This window comes from Microtus ochrogaster, chromosome 1 (assembly GCF_000317375.1).
Source record: "Microtus ochrogaster isolate Prairie Vole_2 chromosome 1, MicOch1.0, whole genome shotgun sequence".
NCBI classification, from domain to species: domain Eukaryota; kingdom Metazoa; phylum Chordata; class Mammalia; order Rodentia; family Cricetidae; genus Microtus; species Microtus ochrogaster.
Window position 1 is genome coordinate 120,894,097 of NC_022009.1, and position 26,969 is coordinate 120,921,065.

General features: G+C 41.5%; 3 protein-coding genes across 4 annotated transcripts in view; 2 read left to right on the forward strand and 1 right to left on the reverse strand.

Moving 5' to 3' along the window:
- Ppid (peptidylprolyl isomerase D) overlaps positions 1-1,393 on the forward strand; it is a 13,302-nt gene extending 11,909 nt beyond the window's left edge. For both annotated transcript variants that reach the window (XM_005344122.3, XM_026784542.1), the window contains 3 exons: positions 368-454; positions 552-594; positions 1,154-1,393. In XM_005344122.3, the coding sequence (XP_005344179.1) occupies positions 368-454; positions 552-594; positions 1,154-1,242 (219 nt within the window). In that variant the 3' untranslated portion in view covers positions 1,243-1,393. The remainder of the gene's footprint in view (positions 1-367; positions 455-551; positions 595-1,153) is intronic.
- A 583-nt stretch (positions 1,394-1,976) lies between these two features.
- Positions 1,977-21,975, reverse strand: Etfdh (electron transfer flavoprotein dehydrogenase). The gene is made up of 13 exons (XM_005344123.3): positions 21,651-21,975; positions 17,829-17,969; positions 16,856-17,085; positions 15,189-15,270; positions 14,654-14,772; positions 13,421-13,498; positions 12,088-12,234; positions 10,681-10,821; positions 9,420-9,563; positions 6,627-6,795; positions 3,897-4,079; positions 3,050-3,271; positions 1,977-2,326 (listed from the first exon to the last, which is right to left on the reverse strand). Exons 1-13 carry the CDS (start codon positions 21,682-21,684, stop codon positions 2,163-2,165), a joined length of 1,854 nt encoding a protein of 617 aa, XP_005344180.1. The 5' UTR covers positions 21,685-21,975; the 3' UTR covers positions 1,977-2,162.
- Positions 21,976-22,113: 138 nt separating this feature from the next.
- C1H4orf46 (chromosome 1 C4orf46 homolog) lies at positions 22,114-25,117 on the forward strand. The gene is made up of 2 exons (XM_005344125.3): positions 22,114-22,447; positions 23,576-25,117. The coding sequence occupies exons 1-2, from the start codon at positions 22,271-22,273 to the stop codon at positions 23,729-23,731; spliced, it is 333 nt and encodes a 110-aa protein (XP_005344182.1). The 5' UTR covers positions 22,114-22,270; the 3' UTR covers positions 23,732-25,117.
- The last annotated feature ends 1,852 nt before the right edge of the window (positions 25,118-26,969 follow it).

The following is a 26,969-nucleotide window of genomic DNA, read 5'->3' on the forward strand; positions in this document are numbered from 1 at the left end:
ATGTATTTTAGTTTCCTAGGACCTAGTGAAATTTATTTGTATTACGAGCTAGACATATACGAACACAGCCAGGAATGATGAAGAATGTAGGTATGATTGTGGTTACGCACACCTGTAATCCCAGCACTGTAGAGGTGACTTATGTACCACTGGATTTTGGTTTTCAAGTGTTGGGCTGCCCTTGAGTTAGTTAATGACGGTATCAGAAGGCGACTGTATTTAAAACATTTTCTAACAGGGTCCACTAGAGTTAGAAACCAGCGCAGAGCAGCATCTCCACACCCACTCAGCACCCTCTACTGGTGAACTCACTGGAGTAACAGGTACTTTTAGATAAAAATACTGATTTTATAACTTTTTCCCATAGGCTCTTGAAATGGACCCGTCAAATACCAAAGCACTATACCGCAAAGCGCAAGGATGGCAAGGGTTAAAAGAATATGATCAAGCCTTGGTAAATGTTGGTTCCATTGTTTTATAATAGATAATCACCTTAAAAGTTCTAATGTCTTATGTTTCTTAAATTCTCCCCCTTTCTGCCCCCATTAAAGGCTGATCTGAAGAAGGCGCAGGAGATAGCCCCAGGAGATAAAGGTAAACTGGCAGGTTTTGTCGTGAAGCTTCATTTGTCCTTCAGAGGTGATCCTCATGAAGTGATGAACACATAACCTTGATGTATTTAGTTGTTCAGATACTGCAGAGTGCCTGTCACCGGGCCAGGCACTGAGTGTGTAGTAAATAGACCAGTATTCACGTCCCTCTCCTTTGCAGAGCTTACGTTCTAATTCTGCTCAAGAGTGTACTACTAGCTCTTTAATATACCTTCATGCTGCTTCTACGACCCTTTCTGTTGGGATGCAGGTTTTGTGACCTCAATGCTAGTCAAAAAGTCAACAGTAAGATATAAGATAGAGTAATCATTTTAATTTTAAAGCTTGGGACATTCTTTCCCTAAGCTGAATGTGGCTATGACCAAAACATTCTGTGTGTTGGGTATGGTACGGAGTAGCTGTGATAGAAAGGAACTTTCTCTGAGGTAAAGCAGATGACGAGTGGCCATGGCATGGGATAGCTGTGTTATGACTACACTGTTAGTTGTTCTTCTAGTTTTTTAGATGCTTTGAGAATTAATTCATTGCCTTTCTCCCCACAGCTATCCAGGCAGAATTGCTTAAAGTCAAACAAATGATAAAGGCAGAAAAAGATAAAGAGAAGGCGGTGTATGCAAAAATGTTTGCCTAAAAAGAATTAAACCGTGCTGAACTATTACATGTTGATTATATAAAAGATAATATAAGTTACTGTCTACCTGTGATCCCTGATTCTTTGTCACCACTGTTTACATAGAAGTACTGACGTAGGTTCTTCTTTAATAAAGTGTTATGAAATGCAATTCTGTCTCCATTTTCTTAAAGAATGGTATCTGGCCAATGTTTAAATTTTAAAGTCTTTAAAATTAAGTTTTGGGCCTGGAAAGATGGCTCAGTGTTAAGACCTTGCTGTTCTACAGGTCCTGAGTTCAATTCCCAGCAATCACGGTGGCTCACAATCATCTGTAATGAGATCCAGTGCCCTCTTGTGGCCCACAGGCACACATGCTGTATATATAATATACACACTGTATATATAATAAATAAACCTATTGGAAAGCACAGATACTTACATTATGATTCATAACAGTAGCAAAATTAAAGTTATGAGATAGCAACAAAAATAATGTTATGGTTGGGATCGCCACACTGTATTTAAGGGTCATAGCATTAGGAAGGTTGAGAACCACTACTCTAGCCTGTCACAAGCCAGTGGGCATTGTGTTTTAGTAAAACTTTATGGTTAGTTCTGGATGTCCGTCTCTGGTCTGGAATACACATTTGTTTTTAAATTTGAAGATTTAAGTTTAGCAAGACAAATGTACCGTGAAGGCCAAGATACAAGCTCCCATTGGTATTGAGTGTTCGGAGGACTTGGGAAGTGAGATGCTACATCATTTATTTGTAAAGTTCTATTTATGAGAAATAGTTCATGAGTTTATGGGGCAACTTTAGATAATAAAGTTTTTCCCTTCAATAGTGTTTAAGGACACTTGTTTAGAAGTTATCTAAACATTTACAGTTTTATAGAAACTGGCTGTCAAATGTGCCAGTACGTGAAGGTGCTCTGTGTTACATGCCATTATAAGCAGGTCCTCCTCCACCTTCTGGCACCACCCAGTTAATATTCTGACTTGGGTCTTTGATATCACATGTTTTACAATGCACACAGTTCTGAGCGTTTATCTGTAATCGAAATCCATCACCTTGTTCCAAAGGAACAAATTCATAAACTCCTGTAAAACAAAAAGGTAAAAATATTGACAGTGGAAATTAAAATCTTAGAACAAGTTTAGAAGCCTTTGAGGCTTTCGTGTTTCCCCACAGAGATTATCTGGTCTTGGTGTATGTTGCTGCTATTAGTATCCTAGTAAATTTACCACTTATAAACACATAGTGGAAGTACAGCAGTATTGCCTGGTTAGTCTAACAAGAGTTAACAAATGAGCTCTGGTCCTTTTCTCTGAGAGTTTATAGTATAGTATAACTTTAAAAGTCAACAACTCATTCTTGAATACTTTTACTTACTTTCTAATCTCACTTGAGCATATACTAATTTTCATATATCCAAGTGCTGTTTATTCTACCATATTATTTAGCTCTGGTTCTCATTTTAACTGAAAGCTCTTAGCACATAAGAGATTGAACATCTGATGAATTTAAATTTAGTGTCAGTCATTGACCTCAGTGTGGCCGTAATGTGTACATATGTACAAACAGAACAGGTATTTTGTGTTTGTTTTCTATAATCCTTTTGTCTAAAGGTAGACACGAAGGCTGTTTGAGATGATGGGTCATCCAAACTAGTCTTAACCAGAATCCCTACTCTTCTATCACTGCTAGTCAGAGTTTCCTTAAGGATGCTGAACATAGAAGTGTTTTGCAATGCAGAATGGAAAAGGAACATCCTCAAATGGAAATCTGTTCATGTTTAGGAAGAGAAGGAAATTGTCACTGACCTGCAGGGCAGAATCGCTGCTCTGGCCCGTCATAGATTGACAGATTTCTATTGACAGGAATGCTGTCATCCTTTAAGGTTAAATGTGCTGGCTGATCATGTTCATGATTAGTACCACTCAAAGCCACAGATGATAAGAGGTCAAAACTGATCTGTCCATCGGGTTTTGGATACTCAATGGGTGTACAATCTTTAGCTGGTTTGAGCCGATCAGAATCAGAACCTTAAGCAATTTTGAGGAAGATGGTTAATAACATAATTTTCCAGTACTTTGTCTTTTTTGGTGCTGGTGATTCAACCAGACCAGGACCCATGCATACTAATATTCTCTTACCACAGAATTTCACTCTCAGTCTGTCAATGAAACAATCTTGTTACTTAGTTCAGACTGGCCTTGAACTTACCTTCTTGCCTTTACCTCCTGCCAATGCCTGGCCTCAAGTAGTATATGAGAACAACTTGGAGCTACCGTCATACCGAAGAAAAGACCTCAGTCTAGGCTATTTTACCTTTTAAAGATACTGAATTTATGATGGGTATGGTCCAGCACTTAGGTAGAGGCAGGAGAAATAGTTTTACATCACCCTTTGTGAAGAAAATTTGACATCATCTGTGTTACTTTTGATCCTGTCGCAAAATGCTGCCTCCCCTTATTTACCATATCACTGACAAAGCAAATTTAAATATCATGACAGTATAGACACAGCTTAGTGAGAGCCTCAGGGCCAACCCTAACACTACCAAAACTTTAAGTTATATGCTCTACTAACGACCACACCTCCACACATACACTTTTTCAGTATAAAGGTGCTTAAGATCAACACTGGCATTAATTGTATTTGAATTACCTTTATGTTTTAGAGTCCATGGCTCCATTCCTCTTAATATCCAGTAAAATATTCCAGTGTAAATCATCCCTCCATATACTCCCAGTATCCCGTGGCAGGATGGCCTTATATTCCTAACAGCATGTAGCTCTTTCCATACCCAAGAGTTCTTCAAATTCTCCTCATACTCAGTTACATGAAGTCCTTTTATGAAAAATAAGAAATATTAAGTAAAACATAGATGGTGAGTTAGTTTTTAGAAACATGGCTATGTGGATCCATGCAGAATCACAAATGCTGGCATCTTCCAACAAGATACTCTATATCCTTTGGGTGTCACTGGGACTGTATGTGAATATCCTACCACTGAGCTATAAACCTTTGACCTTAATTTTTATACTGGAAGCATAAAGAATTAGTTTGAAAAGGGAAACAATGCAGGTTCAGACTATTTGCAGACATAAATTTTAAAAAAATACAAAAACATTTCTGAAACATCTATTGTAAGTGGAATTGTCCCGGCAAGAATATCTTGCCTCAGCCCTAGTGGCTGGCTGACTTTGTAATGGGATGACTGTAGACAATTAACTGGGGTCTTTTTTTTTTAATTATTTTGTGTGTGTGTATATGCTACTGTACATATGTGGAGGTCAGAGAACTTAATTTTTTTTTAACTATTGTTTACTTGTGTGTGTAGGTATATGCTCTTAACCTCTAAGCCATCTCCAGCCCTACAACTAAGTCTTAACTGACTTGCACAAACTACAAAGTGATTACACTCTGGTTAATAGTTTTCTGTTATAATTTTCAAGGGATTTTCCTCCTTATTCTAATACTAAGTTCCAGGATTATCTGGTACTGTGTATACAACAGTTGGAGAGTATGGCTGGTGGTTCCACAAGGAACAGCACTTGGGAGAAAAGAGAAAGTTCTGCCTATCTGCTGCATTCCATCACCTGTTCTCTTGGCTTTTATGGTCTTACTGCTTACCAAGCCCATGTGCTAGACCTTTATTCTTACATACTTGAAGGCAAAACCAAGTTGTACTGGTATTTTCAGTGCTAGGGACCAATAAAACCTAGGGTCTTGTTTATGCTAGGCACTCCCTCAACCATTGAGCCACACCCTGAGTCTTTGAGTTGCTATTTCTTAGTAAAGGAACATTGGTTATCTGTGATTCTAAGGACTAGGTTTATTTATGAAATACTTGTTGGGTTGCTACTATATGCCAAGTGTTTAGAACTAAAAATGAACAAAAGTCTTTGTTGGAGTTTTTGACAGGAAACAGTAGATACAAAAAAAATTCTTTTGGAGCAGTAGATAAATTAAGCCAAATATATAATGTGTCAATGATGGCACACGATGATAGGCAGTTCAGGGGTAGCAGGGCTGTGTGTATGTGTATCCAATTGTAAGACTTAGAGAGGCTCTCAGAGTGCTACGTGAACAGGCAGAAACCATGTGAAGATGAGAGCGTGCATGGCATAGTCAGGAACTGCCATGAGACAGTGGCTGGAACACAGGGCTGTAGACATGAAGTCAGCAGCTTAGTGGTTGAACAACAAACCCTCCAGCTGACCACCATGGAGCTGTTCCACTGGCAATACTTCGTGTGATCACAGTTCCTTGGGAGGCTTCTTTGTCAACAGGAAGATGGCTCAGTCAGTAAAAGCACTTGCCAAACAAGCATAAGGACCTGAGTTCAAGTCCTGGAACCTACATAGACGTGTAAGAACTGACTTCCCAAAGTCTTCTGATAGTGAGCTAGAGAGATGATGTGCAGTTAGGAAGATAGGGGACCTAAGTGCAATTCCCAGTATGCACATCAGGTGGCTCACAACTGCTTGTAATCCTGGCTGCAGAAGGGTCTGACTCCTCTAGCCTCTGCAGGAACTTGCACTCATGTGCATTGTTTACACACACAAGTAAACAATAGTAAAAAACAAATTTAAGTTCTCTGACCTCCACATATGTACGCATGTACATGCACACACAATAATTTAAAAACAAAGGGGGGGGCTAGAGAGATGGCTCAGACGTTAAGTGCACTGGCTGCTCTTCATAGGTCCTGAGTTCAATTCCCAGCAACCACATGATGACTCATAACCATCTGTAATGAGGTCTGGTGCCCTCTTCTGGCCTTAGGGATAATGGAGGAGGAACATTGTATATATATTAAATAAATATTTTTTTTTAAAAAGGAAATAAAATCAAAGGGAAAATTAGATTTCAGAACAAGAGACTTGCAGGGGGTCTTTTTTATTTTAATTAACTGATTTAAAAATAGGGTCTCACAGCACAGCTTTGGTTGGCCTGGAACTCATCGGAATCTGCCTGTCTCTCCTTTGATTGATGGATGCCTAGTTAGATGGCCTCTTAGTGATTTATGGTGGTGGTAATGTCTGTTCTCTGCCACAACAGAGTCATGTGATTATGCTTGCAGGTTTGCTAAGGATAGGTGGCTGATTTTGCCCTGTTTAGTGATGCTGTTTCTAGCCTACTGATGTTTGTGTTACATCTTTTGAGTCATTCCATATATGCAGTGCAGATGTAGTAGCATCACATCTGAAGAGACAATCACTGGTCCTGTGACTCTGATGTGAATAAAAATGAGTTATAAAATTCTGACTGTAGTAGTGTTTCCTCACTATGGGAAGAGACAATCACTGGTCCTGTGACTCTGACGTGAATAAAAATGAGTTATAAAATTCTGACTGTAGTAGTGTTTCTTCTATGGGAAGAGTTCCTCACCTGCTGTCTTCGATTGGAGACTTTCACTATTTAGTTGATTAAAAATTGATTCTGCTGCCAAACTTCCACTTTTCATTGCCGTGTGGGTACCTTTGATCTTGGGAACATTCATGAAGCCAGGGCTACAACCAATGAGTAAGCCACCGGGAAAAGTGAGTTTTGGAATAGACTGAAAAGAAGATCCAAGACACAGTCAGTTCAAATGAGGCAAAACGAACACATCCCAGACCTAAAGCTGCAGGAAAGACAGCAGTGAGCACGGCGTGAAGGACGTACGAGGAAGGAGACAGCCAGGGCAGTGTGGGATTAGGACTATGGCCATTTTTCTACTTTTTTTCCTATCTCATTTTTATTTCTATGGGACAGAATTATCAAAATATATTTGAAATGACATGTTTTTATTTATATTTATCTGTGTCACAGTTAAAAGATTTTCTAAATTTGGTTGACAAATTATAACTTCCTTTACATATATTTTGGAAAAAATTCCACCTATTTTTATTTATTCTGACAAGCTCTAATGATATTACAATAACCAAACAAGTTTTATTAGCTTAACAAACTGAACTTTCAATTTCTGATAAAATCAGCAGTGTAATAAAAGTATCATATTTTTTCAATTTAGCCAATAAAAGTATATTGTCTAAGGAATAGGAGCCAAAAAAAAAAAAAAGACTGCATGGGAACATGTACTCTGGTTTGAAAAGGGAGTGAGCCAATGCAGGGTTGTTCTTTCTTCATTTGCAGTGTTTCCTTAGGGGCTTTCTAAATCAGCCATAGACAGCCTTTGTTGGCAAGGTGGTGGAGTAGTAAGAGTTTGATGTGCTGACTGACTCACAAAACTTGGCATCAGCTGCAAAGGAGACATGGGGAACAGTCTGTGGCCACAGTTCCCACCAATGGTACAATCCTAAAGCAAGAAGCAAAACCTGAGGGTGGGCAGAGGGAATCAGAAGGACCATGCCCAGACTGCTGAGTGGGTAAAGCTGGCTGTCAAGCTTGGTGACTTGAGTTTACTCCTCAGAATCCACACAGTGGAAGGAGAGAACCTTTCACTCAGAAGTTGTTCTCTGACCTCATGCATGTACACACACACACACACACACACACTTGAGTGACCTTGTTTACAATACCGTATGACTTCCCTTAACTTTATGAGTTACTGTTAACGTAGCAATGTATTCAGAGCTTTATTTTAAGGCTAAGTGCCCCCCCCCCCCATATTACTTTTCTAATCAGTTAGAGAAACCCAAACCCCAGCACCTAAAATAGCCTGGGCATCTAGAGTGAAGGGTGACGGGATCAGAAGGGCAGGGAAGCTGGGTCCAACCCTCACTGCTGCTTTCACTTCTCTTCCTGGTCTGACTGTTTTTACAGCAGTACTGACAGCTTTGGTCATGGTCAGTTAGGTCTTACTTCATTAATGCACACTCAATAAATCATATTTTGAAATATTTATTTTGAATGTGTACTAACAGAATAATTAGTGATAGAATCCTAATAGCTACCTGAAAGACTTAGTTGGGATTAATCATTTTTGAAAAATAAATTTCCTTATCAGTTTCCTGGTGTAGTTAAGGAATAAAAGGAAATAACATGAATTACAGGTTTTGTTTCCTAGTAAGAAAAATATCAAAAGGCCATGAAGACACACACACACACACACACAGTCTTGTCTGACTCAAACTTAAGAAATCCACCTGCTTCTGCTATCCTGTGGAGGCCCAAACACGTGTGTCTGTGGGTCAGTGAGTTGTTGACACAGTGTGGCCACACATCCTGACCCAGGACGTGGATACCTGGTCTTCTGACATTAAGATAGCAGCACAGGTAGATCCACCAAGCGTACTTCTCCTTTTGAAATAGGAAGTTTGACCTTGTGAGTGACTGCCTTCAGGACTCTTGGTCTAGGGTGGGTTCACTGCCTAAACAACAGAATGCTAATGACTTGATGTCTCGAAGTATTAAAGCAAATAACTGTTCTAATTAACTGACCTTTGTATCATGTTAAAGCAGCCTTTTGTCTTCTTCCCCTGTTGTGTTGGGGTATAAAGCTGTATGGAAAATTAAACACGGGCGTATTCACTGGAACTCCCTTCCAGTACTATCCTATGTTTTCTGTTTCATTATTTTCACTGTGTCTTTGTACTCTTGACTAACTTTTCTAATCCCATGTGCCTACCCTGGTAAGTTTATCAAAGCTCGTCTACAACACTAACCAAGTGCTGAGGTTAAAGGCATGTACCACTACACCCAATGAAGTCAATATATTCTTTTTTTCTTCTGTGTGTGAGTGTTCTGCTGTATGTCTGTTCACTATGAGTGTGCTAGTGTCTGAGGAGGTCAGAAGAGGGTGCCAGATGCCCTGGAACTGGAGTTGGGGACATTGTGAGCTGTCATGTGGGTGCTGAGCACTGAGCCTGAGTCCTCGGCTAGAACAAATGCTCTTTTTTTTTTTTTTTTTTTTTGTTTTTTGAGACAGGGTTTCTCTGTAGCTTTGGAGCCTGTCTTAGAACTAGCTCTTGTAGACCAGGTTGGTCTTGAACTCACAAAGATCTGCCTGCCTCTGCCTCTGCCTCCCAAGTGCTGGGATTAAAGGCGTGTGCCACCACCGCCTAGCCTCTCAACATTCTTGAAACTAAATTCATGGTATAATTTAATTAGTGTGTTCACACATAATTTAATAAACAGTATTCTGTTAAATTCCTTAAATAAATTTTCGTCCTATAAAATAAATATTGTTTTTTAACTGGCTATTTAATTTACAAAATACAAGTAAGTGCTGGAACCTACCTGCAAGCCGCCTTCATTGAGTGCCCGGGCTCCATAGGCGATCCTCTTCCCACCTTCCAGTGTGGGCTGGATGCTGGGGTGGTGCTTCCACCTCTGGAACTCTCTGAATGGACTCAGGTATGGATTCTGATAGTCGAGACCCACCTTAAACCAAAACCAAAATGCAAACAGGTAAACTCTAAAACTGAGGAAAAGAAAGTGAGCAAAAGGATAATTGTTCCTAAGCAGCAAAGCTTTAACAGTTAAGATGACATTAACAAACCATTGTGCTCTGGAAATCCAAGTTCATATTAAGGAGAAAAAAAACAAACCCCATTTTAAATAAGTGTCCACAAATGGAGTTGTGATTACTTATTACTGGTTTATCAATACCAACTTGTTAAGACAGTACTTACCTTACACTATTACTAGGGCAAAACTGAAGAGAAGGGATGTAGATTGTATTCAGAAATACAGGTACAGGTTCATGGCTAGAATTAACAGCTACACCTTTGTCCTTGGATGAGACTGAGTCACTAGGGTGAGAACCACAAAGTGACTCTGAGACCTGAGGATTAAGCACTGACAGTGCATTAATCTAATCATGTGTCAAGTGGAAGTAGGGTCATGGCAGTACACCATGCTGCTGCTGTCGGCTACAAGGTGGAGAAACTATCTAGTTCGCATTTTTCAGAATGTTCAAGATATAACTTATTACTATAGTAATAAGAGGAAACTCCTGTGATTATTCTTAAAGTAGTAGGTTCACATGAGGGCCAATTTTATTTTCCGTGGCAGCATGTCGTAATGAGAGTGGGTTTTAAAGTCAGCATCAGGCATGAATCCTTGCCTCCGTCACTGTGCTGGACTGAGTGAGAATGGATGAACAATGTTAGTCCTCTGGAACTGTGAGCAAGCCCCCAGTGAGATGCTTTCTTTAGTAAGAGCTGTCTCTTCACAGTAATACAACAATAATGAGGCAGGTGCTACTGTGGCCTTTGGGTAAACTAGTTAAATTTGCTCAGATTTTGATTTTCTTACTGGCATAATAAGGACATATTTCACAGCACAGGATGGCTTCTAGAACAGTGCCCAGAGTGTAGTAGCTACTAGTATTTTAGTTGAGTAAGTTGAATGTCTACAGTAGCCATGGACATTTTACATGCAGATAAATTCAAAAGTCAGCTTTCTAATGGAAAAGTATCTTCCAGGTTTAAAACCCTGTTTGCACACAAGTCACTCTAACTCTGGCAAAATCTTTTGCAGTAAGGAGAAAACTTACCACAAGACCAAGAGCTACTAGAGGTTCACCTTCATTTAAATGATAAAGGAAAGAGCCTCCATAAGTGTGTCTGTCCAAGGGCCAGCCGACAGTGTGGTCTACTCTGCCAGGCTTCCACTTCTTCTCATCAATAATCCATAACTAAAAGCAAAAACAAGCCCAACAAGTCTGACGGCATTACATGAAAGCAGGAAAAAATGACTTGTACATCAAGGAAAATTACAATCAAATGATAACACGTTAATCCAGGACAAAGAACTGGGTCATAAAGGTTATGAACTGTTCAAGACATTAGAACCTCAAATTAAGAATTTCTTTTGTGGGATTACAGAAAAGATACTGAAGAAGCCATCTCTGAGTACCGGCTACTTGGGCGTGCCCACTGCTGGGAGAAGGACAAGAAGAGAGCACTCAGTTCAGATCTGTCTGTCTGTCCCACTGCAGTCGCCATGCAATGAAACTGGCCACTGCAGACGTTTATGCACAGAATAATGCAGCGTATTTCATTTTTGCAGTGCTGGAGACTGAACTTGAACAGCCTCATACATGTTAGGTGAGCACTCTATGGCATTTCTAGCCCCTTAAAAATGCATGCAAAAAAAAAAAATAAAAAAAATAAAAATGCATGCATATGCTGGGTATGGTGGTGCAAGCCTTTAATCCCAGCATTTGGGAGGGAGGCAGATTTCTATAAATTCAAGATCAGGTGGGTCTATTGGTCTACATAGACCAGGCCAACCCAACTACATAGTGAGACCTTGTCTGGACACACACGGACACACACCCACACACACCCACACACACACACCCACACACACACACACAATTTTTTACTTATTTAGACTGAGCTTTGCTATATCTGAAGCTTTTCAATCCTTCTGCCCCATCCTTCCAAGTACTAAGTACAGATCTATACCTCTATGCCTGGCTTAAATTCTTTTTTTTTTTTTTTTTTTTTTTTTTAGGTGTTCTTTATTGAAGAATTCTAGGGAAACTACCTTTTTGTTAAGTTATTTCTATGAGTTCATTTTTTGTGGGGGGGTGTTTCCGTTTATTTATTTATTAAAGATTTCTGTCTCTTCCCCGCCACCTCCTCCCATCTCCCTCCCCCTCCCCCAATCAAGTTCCCCTCCCTTGTCAGCCCAGAGAGCTATCAGGGTTCCCTGCCCAGTGGGAAGTCCAAGGACCACCCACCTCCATCCAGGGTGGCTTAAATTCTTAAATTAGCTTGGGATATAGCTCAGCAGTAGAGTGTAGAATGTTTACTTAACATATTCAAGGCCCTGAGTTTAATCCCTAGCACTGCCCTCTTCCAGCCAGCAGGCATACATGCAGACAGAACACTGTATATATAATAAATAAATAAATCTTCAAAAGAATTAAAAGTGTACAAGCAAACCAGGATACCTCCTTCAAACCAATTCCATAAGTCTGGGGATCACAGCTGGCCCTCAGGTCAAACTTCTTATAGAGCTGCTTGGCTAGGTGTCCATGGCAACCCTCTGCAAAGACTGTGACCTTGGCATGGAGTTCTAGTCCCCTCTCAAATGTTGTCTGAAAAGCAAAAATAATTAAAGTAACAATATTTGATGCATTAAAAAAGTTAAATAATGATTTAGGTACACAAGACATAGTAGACTTGTATACCAGAAAGAAAATCAACAGTACTATTAGAAGTAGAATCTAAATTCTGTGATGTCTTTGTTCCAGAAAAGTAAAGCATGCTTATGCTCGCAGCGTCTCTACAAATGAAAAGGCCTTCCCATCTCCATATGTTCCAGAGTTTTCACTCACCATCAGAATATGAAAAATTTTGAATGAGAACAAAAACCTGAACTATTAGAAAGGCAGAATTTGTGTGACCTTTGCTGTGATGTTGTAATGTTATTTATTATTTGTTATATGTAAATGTTCTGATAAATTTGTGACTAAATTGTCATTATATATAGAAAATAATTGCACAGGACAACAGCATGGCACGGCTTGTGTGCCTCTGCCACTTGCTTTCTAAGCAAGAAGTCTACTGAAGTAGACCAGACTCCCAATAAACAGTCGCCCAGACTAGAGTAACCGTCTACTACTGATGTTCTTAAGGAACTGAGCATACAGTTGGGAGACTAGGTAATAATCACACGCTGTATCAAGACAGGAATTTGTGTTTATTCTTTTCATAGGAAAGGAAACTTAACAATTGAGAGCTTTGTAGTTCTTTTGTAGCTTCAACCTAAGCTTACATGAAACATTCTTTTTAAACCTTAAAAAAAACAAACAAACAAACAAACAAACAACAGGGTCTCATCCATAGCCCAGGCTGGTCTCAAACTCACAGCCATCCTTTTACCTCAGCCTCCCAAATGCTAGGACAACAGGTTCATGCTGTCATGCCTGGCTCTAGATATGTCTGTTTAAATTCATAATTCAATTATTAATCTAATTAGTGACTCCTTTTCAGGTTTTGTAGTATGTGCTCCACATTCCAGCGGCAGCTAGCATGCATCCGTGTGTACTTTGTCAGACTGACATTCTGAATGAGAGGAAGGCAACCGGTTTTCATTTCCCGAAAGCTTTCTGCTAATAGAGTGAGTGGCTCCTGTCCACAGGAATGGAACTGGGGTGAGCCAGTGCAGTGAGTGAGCTGCCATGTGGGTGCTGGGAATTGAACCTGGGTGTCCTAACTGCTGGTCCATCTCTCCAGCCCCCCTGCTTCTTCTTTTTAAGCACGTGACTATTAAAGGTATACCTTTGGTGCGCCATCCTTCTGTATTCCTACATCATTAGTGGCAATTCCTTTTACACTCCCATCTTCATGATAAAGGACCTAAAAATGATTAAAGGAAATTACTATTATCTCAGTATTCACACTTGGACATATTCGAAATGATGGTGACTGCAGTTTATTTTTGAAGCAAGAAGGCAGCGGGGAGGTAAAAAGTACAATCGTGAAGACAAGAAACTATACTATTCTTACCTCCTAATTTCTGTTTCCTGTAGAGGAAAATGCTCTCTGGATAGCCAAGTCAGAAGAGGGTGGCAGATGTCCTGGACTAAAGTTACAGACAGTTGTGTGCTAGCATGTAGATGCTTGGATCTATACCTCGATCTTCTGGAGAAACAGCCAGTGCTTCTAACTGTGAGCCACCCTCTTTTTTCAGTCCCTCCTTTCTGTTTTTGAAGCAGGGTCTCATTATGTAGCCCTGGTTAGCCTGAAACTTGCTATATAGACCAGGCTAGCCTCAAATTTGCAGAGATGTGCTTCTCTCTGCCTCCTGAGTGCTGGGATTAAGGGCATGCACCATCGTGCCCAGGTACCTGTGACAACAGCAGTGTTCTTGATTTAATGCTCATTCAATACTAAATTGATTTAAGTCATTTTTTACAAGTTCTTCTGGGTTTTCAAACTTTATTGATGGGGGTCAAAGTTTGAAATGGTTACCCAAAACTATTGCTTTGTGAGAACAGAAGACGTTTCCAAAATGAAGAATAATCTACAAAAGGCTTGAACGAGCTTATTCCTCGTAGGGGTGTGTGTGTGTGTGTGTGTGCGTGCGCGTGCACACATACACATACAGCACCAGCACAGGCATTAGAAAGGGTGGTAAGGAATGTGTGCATTAGAGAGCAGCAGCACTTTGAAGGTAATCAGATTACATAGCCTTGCAAACAGAAACCTCCTGGTGAGAAAGGTGGGAAGAAGAGCAGAAACACAAGGGTGCCCTTGGGAGCGGGCCCAGACTTATCCTGTAACACACAGAGCACATTGTTTCCACTGAGGGAGTCCTATCCCCATGGTGTTCAATCACATGATGAGGGCAATGTAAGAAATTCAAATCTTCTTTGGATTACAACATTTTAGTTATTTTCCCCAATGCTGAAATTCTAAAATCTTATGATTTTACTTCCATAAAATTATTACTTTACTTTTAAAATAAGAAGATATTGCTTCTATAAATATTAAAAACAAAATTATACAGACCTCAGCAGCAGCATATCCAGGGTACACTTCAACTCCAAGAGCCTCTGCCTGCTCCCCCATCCAGCTCACTAGATGTCCTAGGCGTACAATGTAATTGCCATGATTGTTCATCGGAAGACCTGCAAATATTTATGTAATTTAGAACCTGACAATTAATTGCTAAGGTATCTAAATAATATAATAATATACTTAATTAAAAAATCTAACCAGTGTGTACTGCTGCATTATCTTTATGGTCGCAGTAACATGTTATTTATTTGGTTGAAAGTCCCAGTCTATTAAAATAAAATGAATAGTAAAGCCTAGAATTAAACTTCCTGGCTGGCTTACAAGGCTCTTCTAGACTAGAAGACAAAGAAGTGCTCCTAGTCTGGCTGTCTCCTTAGCTCGCTCCCTCTGGGCTCCACTTCCCCACTGCGGTGCGGCTGCTCTCAGCGGAGCAAGTCCCTGCCCCATGGCTGCCGTACTCTACCTCCCCACTGCGGCGGCTGCTCTCAGCGGAGCAAGTCCCTGCTCCATGGCTGCCGTACTCTACCTGGAAGGATCGGCACGGGGATTCTGTGTTTCTCTGTCAAAATGGCAAATCTGTCTTCCGTTACAGGAGTGTTAAGTGGAGCCTAGGAACAAATGAAAAGAGGAAGAAATGTTTCAGTTATGTTTGTGCGGGAGAACGTACACATTTTAAAAAGCTCCTTAAAGAGAGAAGGGGAAAGGGACTCCTGTCTTCCTCTTTCCTTTTTTTCAGTCTTCTGTGACCAAATCTTCTTTTTATGTCTCTTTGAAACAGAAATCTTTTTTCTTTCTTTCTTTTTTTTTTTTAATGTGTAAGGTGTTTTGCCTATATGTAAGGCTGTGTGCCATTTGTGTGCCGAGAGCCCACAGAGGCCAGAAGGTGGCTTTGGATCTCCTGGAACTGGAGTTACAGGCAGTTGTGAGCTGGCACATTGGGTGCTGGGAACTGAATCTTGATCCTCCGGAAAAGCAAGCAGTGCTCTAAGGTGCTGAGCCATCTCTCCAGCCTTGAGAAGGAAACCCTGAAAGCTAACCCATACCTCTTGCTGGTTTTGCCCTAGCGACTATTTCTGGACGCTCCGGAGACATGTGTGAGCTGTGCCACCACCACGTTTCCGTCTCTGTGGAGCACAGCCTACATGCCTGGCTCCAGCTGAAACTGCCTGCCTTGTTGAAAAACAAAATAGAAAAGTTATCCTTCTGGGTGATACAGACAATTAACATGTATGTAATGACAAATCACTGATACCGTGTATGTGTAAGGGTGTCAAGGCAATAAAGAGCTTTGACAATAGAACTGACGCTGTACCAATTCAATGATACCTGGTTTCTGATATACTGAAGAGAATTAATTCCTTTAAAGTGTTTTTGTGTTAAAACACTTTTTTGTGTGTTTTTTTTTTTTTTTGTGTGTGTGTGTGTTTTGGGAAGGAGAGCACAAAGGAAAGTTTCAGATTTTAGCTTATTCCATAAAAAATGAGTACAAATGATATTCATATGTTTATTTCACCTTTATTAAGAGTATTCACAGGGCTGGACAGTGGTGGCGCATGCCTTTAATTCCAGCACTTGGGAGTCAGAGGCAGGTGGATCTCTGTGAGTTCGAGGACAGCCTGGTCTACAGAGCTAGTTCCAGGACAGGAACCAAAGCTACAGAGAAACCCTGTATCAAAAAAACCAAACAAACAAAGAACAACAACAACAACAACAACAACAACAGAATATTCTCAAGGTGGAGAGATGGCTCAGCAGTTAAGAGTATTGGCTGCTCTTCCAGAGGACACCGTTTCAATTCCCAGCACCCACATGGCAGCTCACAACTGTCTGTAACTCCAGTTCCAGGGGATCTGATACCCTCACATAGACATACATATAGGCCAAACACTAATGCACATAAAATAAAAAAAAAAGAATATTCACAAATATTTGGAAGAAACTTTGGAAGCAGAACATTTATAACGCATCCTATAAAAGAAAACGTTGAATGTAAGATTTTAAGCAGTCTTGAACTGACTTTGAGAGCACTGAGCCCTCTGCATATCACACCTATAGCACTTTCTGCTGACTTTAATTATTTCTGTAGAAAATTAGGTTATCAGGTGTTGGAAGCTGGCTCAGTGGTTAAGAGCACTTGTTGCTCTTACAGAGGACAGCAAAGATTAGACCTTGCGTAAGATCAACTTGTCCTACCCCCTTCTCCTTCCAGTCTGGGAAGAGCTCGTTGAAAGCAACTGGATCGAGGCAGGCCCCTGAGAGCGTATGAGCTCCTATCTGAGCGGCCTTCTCCACCAGACACACACGGATGTCCTTCCCGTGCTCAGCAGCCAGCTGCTTCAGACGGATAGCCGCAGAGAGCCCTGCAGGGCCGGCGCCAACTATTACCACATCTGCTTCTTCTGCAAACCTCTCCATGTTCACTCCTGGGAGGAAACATGTTAAAAACAAACAATAATTCTTGGATTAATATGACCTGATAACCACATAAGTCATATGGTACTGGATACTTGAATATGTATTTTAGTATGCTACAATGCTTCAGAGTATAATTTATAGATATTCTCTCTGGGCTATGCATAATAATTATAGTAAACATATTATTTGATGATTTTCAAGTTCTCTTAGGTTCTATTTCAGTGTCTATCTTACTCTGGTTCCCATAAACCAAGTTTTGGCTTTGAAATCCATTCTTATAAATTTATAAGCTGGAGAGATGGCTCAATGGGTTAAGAGCACTGATTGCTCTTCCAGAGGACCTGGGTTCAATTTCCAGCACCCACATGGCAGCTCACAACTGTCTTTAACTTCAGTTCCAGGGGACCAGACACCCATGGCAAAATACCAATGCACATAAAAAATATTTTTTTAAAAAATAAATTTATAAGGCATAGTGGTGCACACTCATAATCTCAATACTTGGAAGGTAAGAGCAGGAGAACCAGGAGCTCAAGGCCAGACCACTACATGAAGCACCTTTCTTAGAAAGAAACAAATGAACAAAACCAAGTTTTTAATTTATCTAAACAGTAATACGTAACACATTTGATGAAGCTGTGAGATATAGTGAATGCTTTTAAATTACCATGAAAAATAAAATATTCAGAACAACAAGATAACACAAAGTATGTAGGAAAGCCCCGAGAACTCTATGAAAGTCACCACATACCTTCCCACCGTTTGTCTTTCTCCCGGGGATGAATTGTGTAGTGGGTAGTAATTTGAGGCACCACAGACGTTGAAGACCATCTTGTAGCACACAGAGGTAGGCACTTTTTCTTATTTTTTAAGGCATGAAAGCACTGATACACTGCATAAAAATTATGAACAATATCTTTTTAAAAATTAGTCTTCACCTGTCATAGAATGAAAAAGACTCTAAGCAGAACAACTGTTCCTAATGAATGACACACATGGAAACGGAGCATGCTCTTTCTCAGGTGAATTACACAGCTAGCTTTTGGTCATGATGCAACATTCTCAGATCTTTTAAAACAAGTAAGAAATAGTGTAATAAAATGAATGACCCAGAGACTGAATACATACAGGGGAGATGGTTACCCATCAAATGGCACAAAAACAGACAGAAAAACATTTGGAAAAAACATATACACTCTTCTTTATGTCAAAACGAATTCTATTCAGTAAATGTTTTGTCTCTGTGTTCACGCTTGTTTTTGAGAAACGGTCTCATTATACAGCCCAGGCTTATGTGGAACTTGTTATATAGATGACGCTGGGTTTGAACTACAAAGGTCCACCTGCCTTTGCCTCCCAAGGGCTGAGGTTAAAGGTGAACAGCACTATACTAAGCTTTAATCAAACACTGTTTTAGAGAGAAACTCAAAGCACTAAAAAGACTGTGAGAATATACCCTGCATTTTTTGATTCTTTCCCATGAGTGTGGACTGGATAACTAGTTTCTAGTAAATAGTAAACTAGAAGAGAAAAAAGAAACTTTCTAGTAGAAAAACGTCAGTAAATATAATTTGAGTTAAGCGTCTAAATATCATTTAAATGTTACAGCCACACGCAGATAGCACATGCCATTGATAGGATATAATGAGCGTCTTTACCTATATGGTACACACCCCCACAGTCCTTACACCTCCAGCTAGTGAGGAAATCATGTGAAACCACCAAGAAACTTTAGACTGAGAGGCATTCAATAAAATGCTTGACAAATATACATTAAAAACATCAAGATCACGAAAGACAAGCAGAGGAACTGTCTCATTCAAACAGATGAAGGTATGCTAACTAAAAGCAACAGGAACTAGATCCTGGACCAGAAAAACGGGGATCGGAATAACGTTGTCATGTAATAACATTTCATCAATGTTAACTTCTTAGTCTCGGTAGTCACCATGACTATGTAAGCTGTTAGTCTCAGGAAAAGGCGCACGGGGACTCGATGTTGGCTCTACAGTTCATCTGAAAGCCGAAACCAGGTTCAAAATGAAAATTTAAATAGAGAATAGAGTGAGAACGGACGTAGATACAAGAGCTACAACTATTTAGATGGGTTTGGTGGCACACGTCTTTAATCCCGGATTTAGAGGCAGAGGCAGGCCGATCTCTGTGACTACCAGGCCTGCTGGTCTACACAGAGAGAGTTCTGGTTGACCATAGACTCCATTTCAAAAAACAAGGAATACCTGTGTGTTCACTGGATCAGGACCTTCCTAGAAACAATTTCAATGGTTGTATACTTAGAAGCCTATGAAGGTCTGTTTAATTTCTGGCAAAATAGTAAATTCTGGCCCTTTCTACCTTGGACTGTGTCAAATGAAGAAACTTTTATATATGGACTACAAAAAGTGAACAGTAAAGACAAAGAATTTAATTTTGAGTACATAGTTTATACTTTCTAGGACACAATGAATGGTTAAGAACTTTCCATTTAAACACTACGTCTTGGTTGGGTGTGACTCAGGTGACAGAGCATCTCCGGCACTACTGAACTAGGAGTGGTGATGCGCGATGGGAGGACCAGAAATTCAAGGACCAGAAATTCAAGGTCATCCTCGGCTACGTAATGAGATCATAACCAGCCTGTAATACATGAGAACCCACTCCAAACAAAACAAACCCATCACATCTTATCCCTCAGAACTTCCTGAGATATGTGGAGTAGCTACAATCCCTATTTAAGGCAGACAGGGAGAAATTCAGATAGTCTTTTCCAATAACTGTCCAACTCTGAGACTAGTATTTGATCTCTGAAGTAATGGAACCTGAGGCTGTGGTAAATTTTTCTTTTCTTCTAATTAAATAGAAAAAAGGCCTGTTTAAACAAAATCAACTTGACATAAACTAATTTTATTTTTTAGTAACAACTGCATGGTTAATATCTTTTAATATTTTTCAACAAAGTAGTTATTAAAGTAATATGTGGCTAAACATTATGGTGGATGGAGGGAGAGAAAGCATTTGGAGCAGAAGCCTAACGTCTTTTAAGTGCTATCTATACATTTGCTTTTGATAACTTTCAAGTGGCAGGGAAACCCACTTTCTCTCCTTGTAATGCACACTAAAAGTCACAATATTATTGGTGGTGGTGACACATGCCTTCAATCATAGCACTTGGAAGGCAGAGGCAGGTTGATTTCTGTGACTTTGAGGCCAGCCTGGTCTGCAGAACAAGTAGCAAGGGCAGTTAGGACTACATAGACAAATGTTGTCTCAAAAAGCCAAAATAAATAAGTATAAAATCTATATTGGGAATACTTTATTAAGACCAAGATTAAATCTTCACGTACTCTAAATCTTAAAAGCAAGAAAACTATAAATATTATATACAAATTTAGTTTGAGCTCAAACATACTATCATTTAAAAAGGGTATTATACACTGGAGTGTAGCATATACAAGTTCTCATTTACTTCTGCAAGCTGAGTGGAATATGACAGACTTTAATTTTGTTATTTGTTCAGCTACTGATTTGCTTGAGAACAGCTGGAACCATGACCTCTGATTTCCACCAGGGAATTTAAAAAGGCATAACCTTTACTCCTTTGCTCAAACGAGCCTGGCGTCTCTCACGAGGCTTGTGGACATAGAACATAGAGGCTGAGTTACGGTGGGGAAACAAAGTCACAGAGTCCACTGAACAACACAGCCATACACACTGCACACTCACGTCACTAGAGCTAACGCTGGGCTATGATAACCTAACAAATTAGCATCCAAAGAAAAGACACTGACTGAACTCAAGACTGACAGTATCTAAACTAGGCTGTAAAGCGAACAAGATCTGATACATTGATGGTCCCCCAAACGGAACATACCCTGTGTGTAAGAGATACTTGTTTTGAATTTACAGCATGCATACTTGTTTACAAATTCCGCAGCCAAATCCTAACTTCAGTAAAGCTTTCTATTAAGTCAGTTACATCAGAATTCACGATCCTCTAAACTTCTGTTTGAATTAGGTGTTGTTTTAAGGTAAAACTAAAAATATCATCCAACTGGTTTAAGAAGCACCCATCACAGAGCGTCTGGAGTTAACCGAGCACGCAGAAAATGTTGACATAATTATCCAGACATAATCGGTGACAGGGGCAGCACAAAACACGATATGACAGCTCAGACTTCACAAGAAGACCGGACCAGAATGGCTACGAAGATGAAAGTCTGGTCAGAGTCAAGGAGGAATCCCACACAAGTTTTGCTTCCTTTCTTTCCCATTCCTAATAAGGCAGCAGATAACACCTGAGCCCTGGGATAAAGATTAGGACCGTGGGAGTTGTGTTGACAAGTCTCCTCCGCTCATGACTTTTAACCCAGTTGTTAATTCTGCCAACTGGGGCAACTTCAAGGTCGGAAGTCAGGGTCCACCAAAAGGCGCTGGCAGCATTGACCTTTGCCCTAGTTTAGCCTAAGAAAAGAAGAGGAAAGAGGCGCTCGCAGCACCCCAGGTATGGCCCCGTCTCCTTTGCCCCAACTTATCCACCTTGCTCCACCTGTCCCCACCAGGGATTCTGTCTCACCAGGGCACGACAGCTTGGCTAGCCGCACCAACATGTTCCAAGGAGCCCGGAGACTTGCCCAAGACACAACGGAGAGAGAGGCCTGTCTGCGGCGGCGGGCCGAGGGCGCTGGACTTCTAGGCCACGGGGGGCGCCATCACCTGCCAGGAAGCCCCGACTGCCTCGCTGAAGTCAGGCTCTGTGGGCTGTGCCGAGCGCCCGTGCTCCGCGGCGTGCCCGCCCCTCTTCTGCTTTGCGCCGGCGTCACGGACGACCCGACGGCCAATAAGGTTTCTGGGTCCCACACAAGCAGGGAAAAGGCAGAAGACTCCATCTCCCAGCCATCTTCCTCATCCAGGAACCTAGTCTGCGGAAGAGGCCCACAAGTCCCGCCCTCTCCCCCCCCTGCGCGCACGCGCATCGACAACAAAGCCGGGATGAGTCGCTCGGCCTTTTGGGAGTTGTAGTGTTCGGCCCCAGCGTCCTGTGAGCCCGCCCGTGGTGTGGTCCCGGGTGGAGACCTAAGCGAAGATGGGGCGGGACCCCGAGGGGGAGGAGGCGGAGCCTGCGGGCTTTGGGCGCGAGCTGTTGAAAGGCGGTTGGTGCGGGTTCGGTTGCTCGGTGCGGCCCCGGCCGGCCCCATGGCTGACCCCGAGGAGATTCGGGCTTCGCCGCCGCCGCCGCCTCCCTCGTCTCCGTCTTCAGGCGCCTCTTCGTCGTCCCTCAGCATGCCAGTGCGTCTGGGCTGGCGGAGTCCGAGCCGAAGCCACGCCGCAGCGGTGGACCCCCTGGAGCAAGTGGAGCTGCAGATCGGGGACGTGAGTGTTGCCCGTCCCGGGAGCTGCTGGCAAAGCAGCCAGGGTGCTCCCGCCCGCGCTCCTCGGCTTCCCCTTCCCCTCCTGCTGTGGTCCCCACCACCGGGATCCGCTCTTCTCCTCGCAGCTCTCGGAGTGCTTTGGACGCTCCTAGCCTCCCTGCCTGGTAATCTCTTGCTCTTCTCGTTGGCCACCAGCCCAGTGCCAGCTGGTGATGCTGTTGTGTGTCACAGGCTGGTTCTGTGCTGGAGTTGAGTGGATCAGGGCTCCGCGGAGACCATTGGCAGGATGCTTCACTGATTCCTGCAATGCAAACATGTTGGAAAGTTTTTGTTCGGTCCCGAATTCCCAGACATCACCACCTGACCTCAACACGCACGGCGCTGAGGGGGTTGGAGGGTGTCAGTTTCACTTTCTAGGGACTCTGGAGCGGTAGAGCACAATGAAGTATGTGGCGGGTAACCTTCCTAGGAGAGCGACAAGTTTTTTGTTGTCTTTTTTTTTCTTTTTAATAGATGACTGAAGTGCTGGTTCAGGGTTTATTTCTTTTTTGCTAAACAATACTGGTTACAAGTAAATGTGTAGACTAAGTACCGAAGTCATATCCAAAAAAGTGCAATTTTATATCTCTGGTGGAGAGAACATTTGTTTTTAAAGGGAGTTTTTCATAGCTGTGTGTGTGATTTTAGATGTTTTCAGAATGTCAGTCTTTGATTTCACACTTTTCTTTGTGTAGTCCAAAAAAAAAAAAAAAAGTGTTCACAGATCAGTGGGACAGTGCTTTTGTTACCTAATTATTAGCGGGAGTGGCTTATGGGCAAGTCCTTTAGATGCCAAAGGGTTTCCAAGTAGTGTAGCTCAGGGGTAGAGCTTTGTGCCTACTGTGCCCTGACGCTTTGGGTTCAAGAAAGAAGCGGTGTTTTTATTTGAAAATTCGTTTTGTTTTGTTTTAAAAGAAAAACACGTCATTTGATTGGCTGACTTAAGCTATTTTTAAACTGTGACGTTAGATGAGAGTCTAAAAAATAAGCACGTGTGGGGTTTGGGGTGTAGCCCAGTGGTGGAGCTGAGCTTGCTTTGTCCCCGGGACCACAAACTAACCCGCTTGACTTTCCTTTCTTTAAATTGCAGGCGGCGTTTTCATTAACGAAACTTCTCGAAGCCACATCTGCGGTATCAGCCCAGGTGGAGGAGCTTGCCTTGAAGTGTACAGAAAATGCACGTTTCCTGAAAACGTGGCGGGACCTCCTGAAAGAAGGCTATGATTCCTTGAAACCCGACAACTGACTTGCAGATGTGGTCGGGTAACGAATGACTCACCCGTAAGATATTTGGACATGGACCACGTTTATGAGGCCGCCCGTCTCCAGACATGCTGAGATGGAGAGTTTTCTTGGTATTCTTGACTTTGAGAAAGCAGAATACTGAAGGCCGTTTTGTTTGTTTGTTTTCTCTCTTATGACAGTGTTTACCTTAAATACTTTCTGCCCTCTAAGCTTTTGTAGACTCCTTTATGAAATCTAATTTCATCAGTAAATAGTTGGCTGTCTTAGTGCCCCAGTGCAACCAGGTCATTATTTGTTTTTCGAGAAGATTCCCAAAATGGCTGAGCTTGGAGTCGTTTTGTCCCCTAAGGCAGCCGATGAAGACTTCAGGTGGTGGTCCAGCTCCATGGGACCAGTGATGGTGCCTTCTTTCCTTGTCAGTACCCAAAGCCACATCACACAGCCCTCAGTGCCTGTGACTGAGACTTCTATGAGTGTCACTAGAAGCACTTTTGCTCCTGATTTCTAGGTTGAAGACTAATTGTTTCTCTACGAAAACCACCTGAGTCTGAACTTATTGGCTTGAAGAAAAAATACTGTATTTTTTGTGGGAATCTGAGTGTTCTTCTGTCTTGAGACCAGGCTTTTGTCTCAGGCTCTTCAGTGGAAGGCAGGAGTCCTGCAGGCAGCCCCATACCCAGGCTAGGGGGGCTGAGTCTTGATGATGACTTTTTAAGATATTTTTAAAAATATTTTCCCATTCTATAATCCTATTTTTAAAAAGCTTTTACTTCATAAAATGAAAACTTTTAATAGACTACATACTTTGGTCTATTTATTTTTATAGTTAGCTGCTTTTATAGCTAATATCTTTCTTATTGTTAGTGTTCTATATGTCTGATTGTTATCTCTGAAATACGCTACCAAATTTATGGCCATATGCTATTAATAGAGCTCTGCAAGTTATTTGCATTATTTTAAAGTTAGTTTGTTTCCAGTGTATCCATTTAACTGTTTCAATGCATTTCATATCAGTTGCCCTTGCTGTTGGGTTTGAATTTACCTGTACTGTATTATTTTATGTAATTTGTGCCATCTTTCATCAGGCCGTGTACACCTTGATGCATAGGAGCTTTAAGTATCTTTGATGTGGTGTCTCTGTAAATATGTCTATGTGAACAGAACTGTATTCTAAAGTCTCACAGTGAGCTGTAGTAGGGGACAAATGGATGGGCAAAGACTAGTTTTGACACAGTCATAGTTAATTTTTTTTATTTGTTTGTCTTTTAGTTAAGATCACACAACATGTATGGTGTGATTTCTGTACCAAAGAGATGCTTATTCCCGTATAAGAGAAATACGAATTGTAATCTGAAAATTGCAGTTTAAAAATGTATAAAAATAAATGTGTTACAAGTAAATTTCTGTTTCCTTGGTCATTTATTTAAAACTTTCTGAGGTAGCTCAGCCATTCAGAAAAGGTGAATGATTTAAATAATTTCCATGCATTCCTACCATGCAGAGATAATATTTGTGTTTTTTTCAGTTGCTCCCCCCCTCGTTCCCCCTCCCCAATGTTAGAACCACTGGAAATGTGTTTTGCTACCTCTTATACCCATCACCTTGTCTTTCTTTCTACAGCGAAAGAACATCCCCTTAGAAGTGTTCATTTTTTGTTACTTGTGATTAGATGCTTTAAATAATTGCTTACTTGTATCCCCTGCTACCCCTCATCATACTGAGAACTGAGTTGTGTATGCTGTGTTTTTATATTTTCCGTATGTGCTGGCTAGGCTATGTCTCCGTGAAAGGAGGGAACCTCGGTTGAGAAAAACACCTCCATAAGATCCAGCTGCGAGGCATTTTTTTTTTTATTAGTGACTGATGGAGGAGGGTCCAGCCCGTTGCAGGTGGTGTCATCCCTGGACTGGTGGTCCTGAGTTCTGTGAGAAAAGCAGGCTGTGCATCAGCTCCTGCCTCGTGGTTTCTGCCCCATTTAAGATCCTGTTCTGACTTCCTTCAGTGATGAGCAGGTTGGTATGAAAGTGTAAGTCAAGTAAACCCTGTCCTCCCCAGTTGGCTTCCTGGTCATGGTGTTTCGGCACAGCAATAGAAACCCTAACGAAGACACCACACCACAGGTATTTTAGTTTTTGAGACAAGGTGTTTCAATTAGCCTAGATGAAACTTGAAGTGACCTTGAATTCCCACGTGACCTCCACTTCCCAAGTGCATTTCCCAGGCTTCCTGTCCATCCTAGTACCAGGTAACGGGATCTCTGGGCTGAAGTCTGCTCCTTTCCCCAGATCCACCAATTGCTGGGAAGCTAAGAGTTTGGCTTCACACTTGTCGCTCTGACCACAAGCGATGTGAGCTTAAAGACAGTCTTTCGTAGGGTTGTCATGGATGTCCCTAAGGTTAATCTCAGCTCATCAAGCATCAGAGCAATCAGGCCCAAAGGAGACAAGAAAGGAGGTCTTTCTGAAAGTGCTTGTCTGTGTCTTGTTTTCAACTCCTATGGGAGTGTACCTCACAGTGGAATAGATAGGTCACATGGTAGATTTCTGGAAGGGAAACTAGGGTCACAAGAGGCTTGTTTCTTTTTCTCCTGTTCGTATACTCTGACTCACCAGACCTCAAAATGGGCACAGATATTGCTGGCCTATCAATCCTTGTCCTGGCTGCCTTTGGCACCTGTCGGTGACCTAAAACAGCGCCACGGCAAACGCTCTGGGGGTCTTAACCCTTCAGACCTCCTTTCTTGTCTCCTTTGGGCTTGATTGCTCTGATGCTTGATGAGCTGAGATTAACCTTAGGGACATCCATGACAACCCTATGAAAGACTGTCTTTAAGCTCACATCCCTTCCCCCACAACCTCCTCCAACCTGTTTTATAAATAATCTCTTCCAGATATTCTTCAGGAAGTAGATCCAGCAAGAACCTGAGTGTTAGCAGGCCTTCTTCTGTCCTTGATACTACTTCTTATGGCTCTCACTCTTCTCAGTAAATGTAGACATTCATTTCTTTCAGAATTCAACAAATCCAACCACAAAAGGTCATACAATGAGGAGAACCTTGTCTTTCTGAAAGTGCTTGTCTGTGTCTTGTTTTCAACTCCTATGGGAGTGTACCTCACAGTGGAATAGATAGGTCACATGGTAGATTTATTTTGTGTTTGTTTTGTGAGGAAAGGCCAAATTTTCCCACAGCGGTTGCCATTTTGTATATGTTTGTGTGTGTGTGTGTGTGTGTGTGTGTG

Bases quoted from the DNA above. Each gene is read 5' to 3' on its own strand.
- C1H4orf46 (XM_005344125.3), top strand. From the start codon at position 22,271: ATGGCTGACCCCGAGGAGATTCGGGCTTCGCCGCCGCCGCCGCCTCCC. The intron at 22,448-23,575 runs GTGAGTGTTGCC...TTTAAATTGCAG, and splicing joins TGGAGCTGCAGATCGGGGAC to GCGGCGTTTTCATTAACGAA.
- Etfdh (XM_005344123.3), bottom strand. From the start codon at position 21,684: ATGTTGGTGCGGCTAGCCAAGCTGTCGTGCCCTG. The intron at 14,773-15,188 runs GTAGAGTACGGC...AAATATTTGCAG, and splicing joins CCCCGTGCCGATCCTTCCAG to GTCTTCCGATGAACAATCAT. The intron at 10,822-12,087 runs GTATCCTGGTTT...TTTTGCTTTTAG, and splicing joins ATGGAATTGGTTTGAAGGAG to TTATGGATTATTGATGAGAA.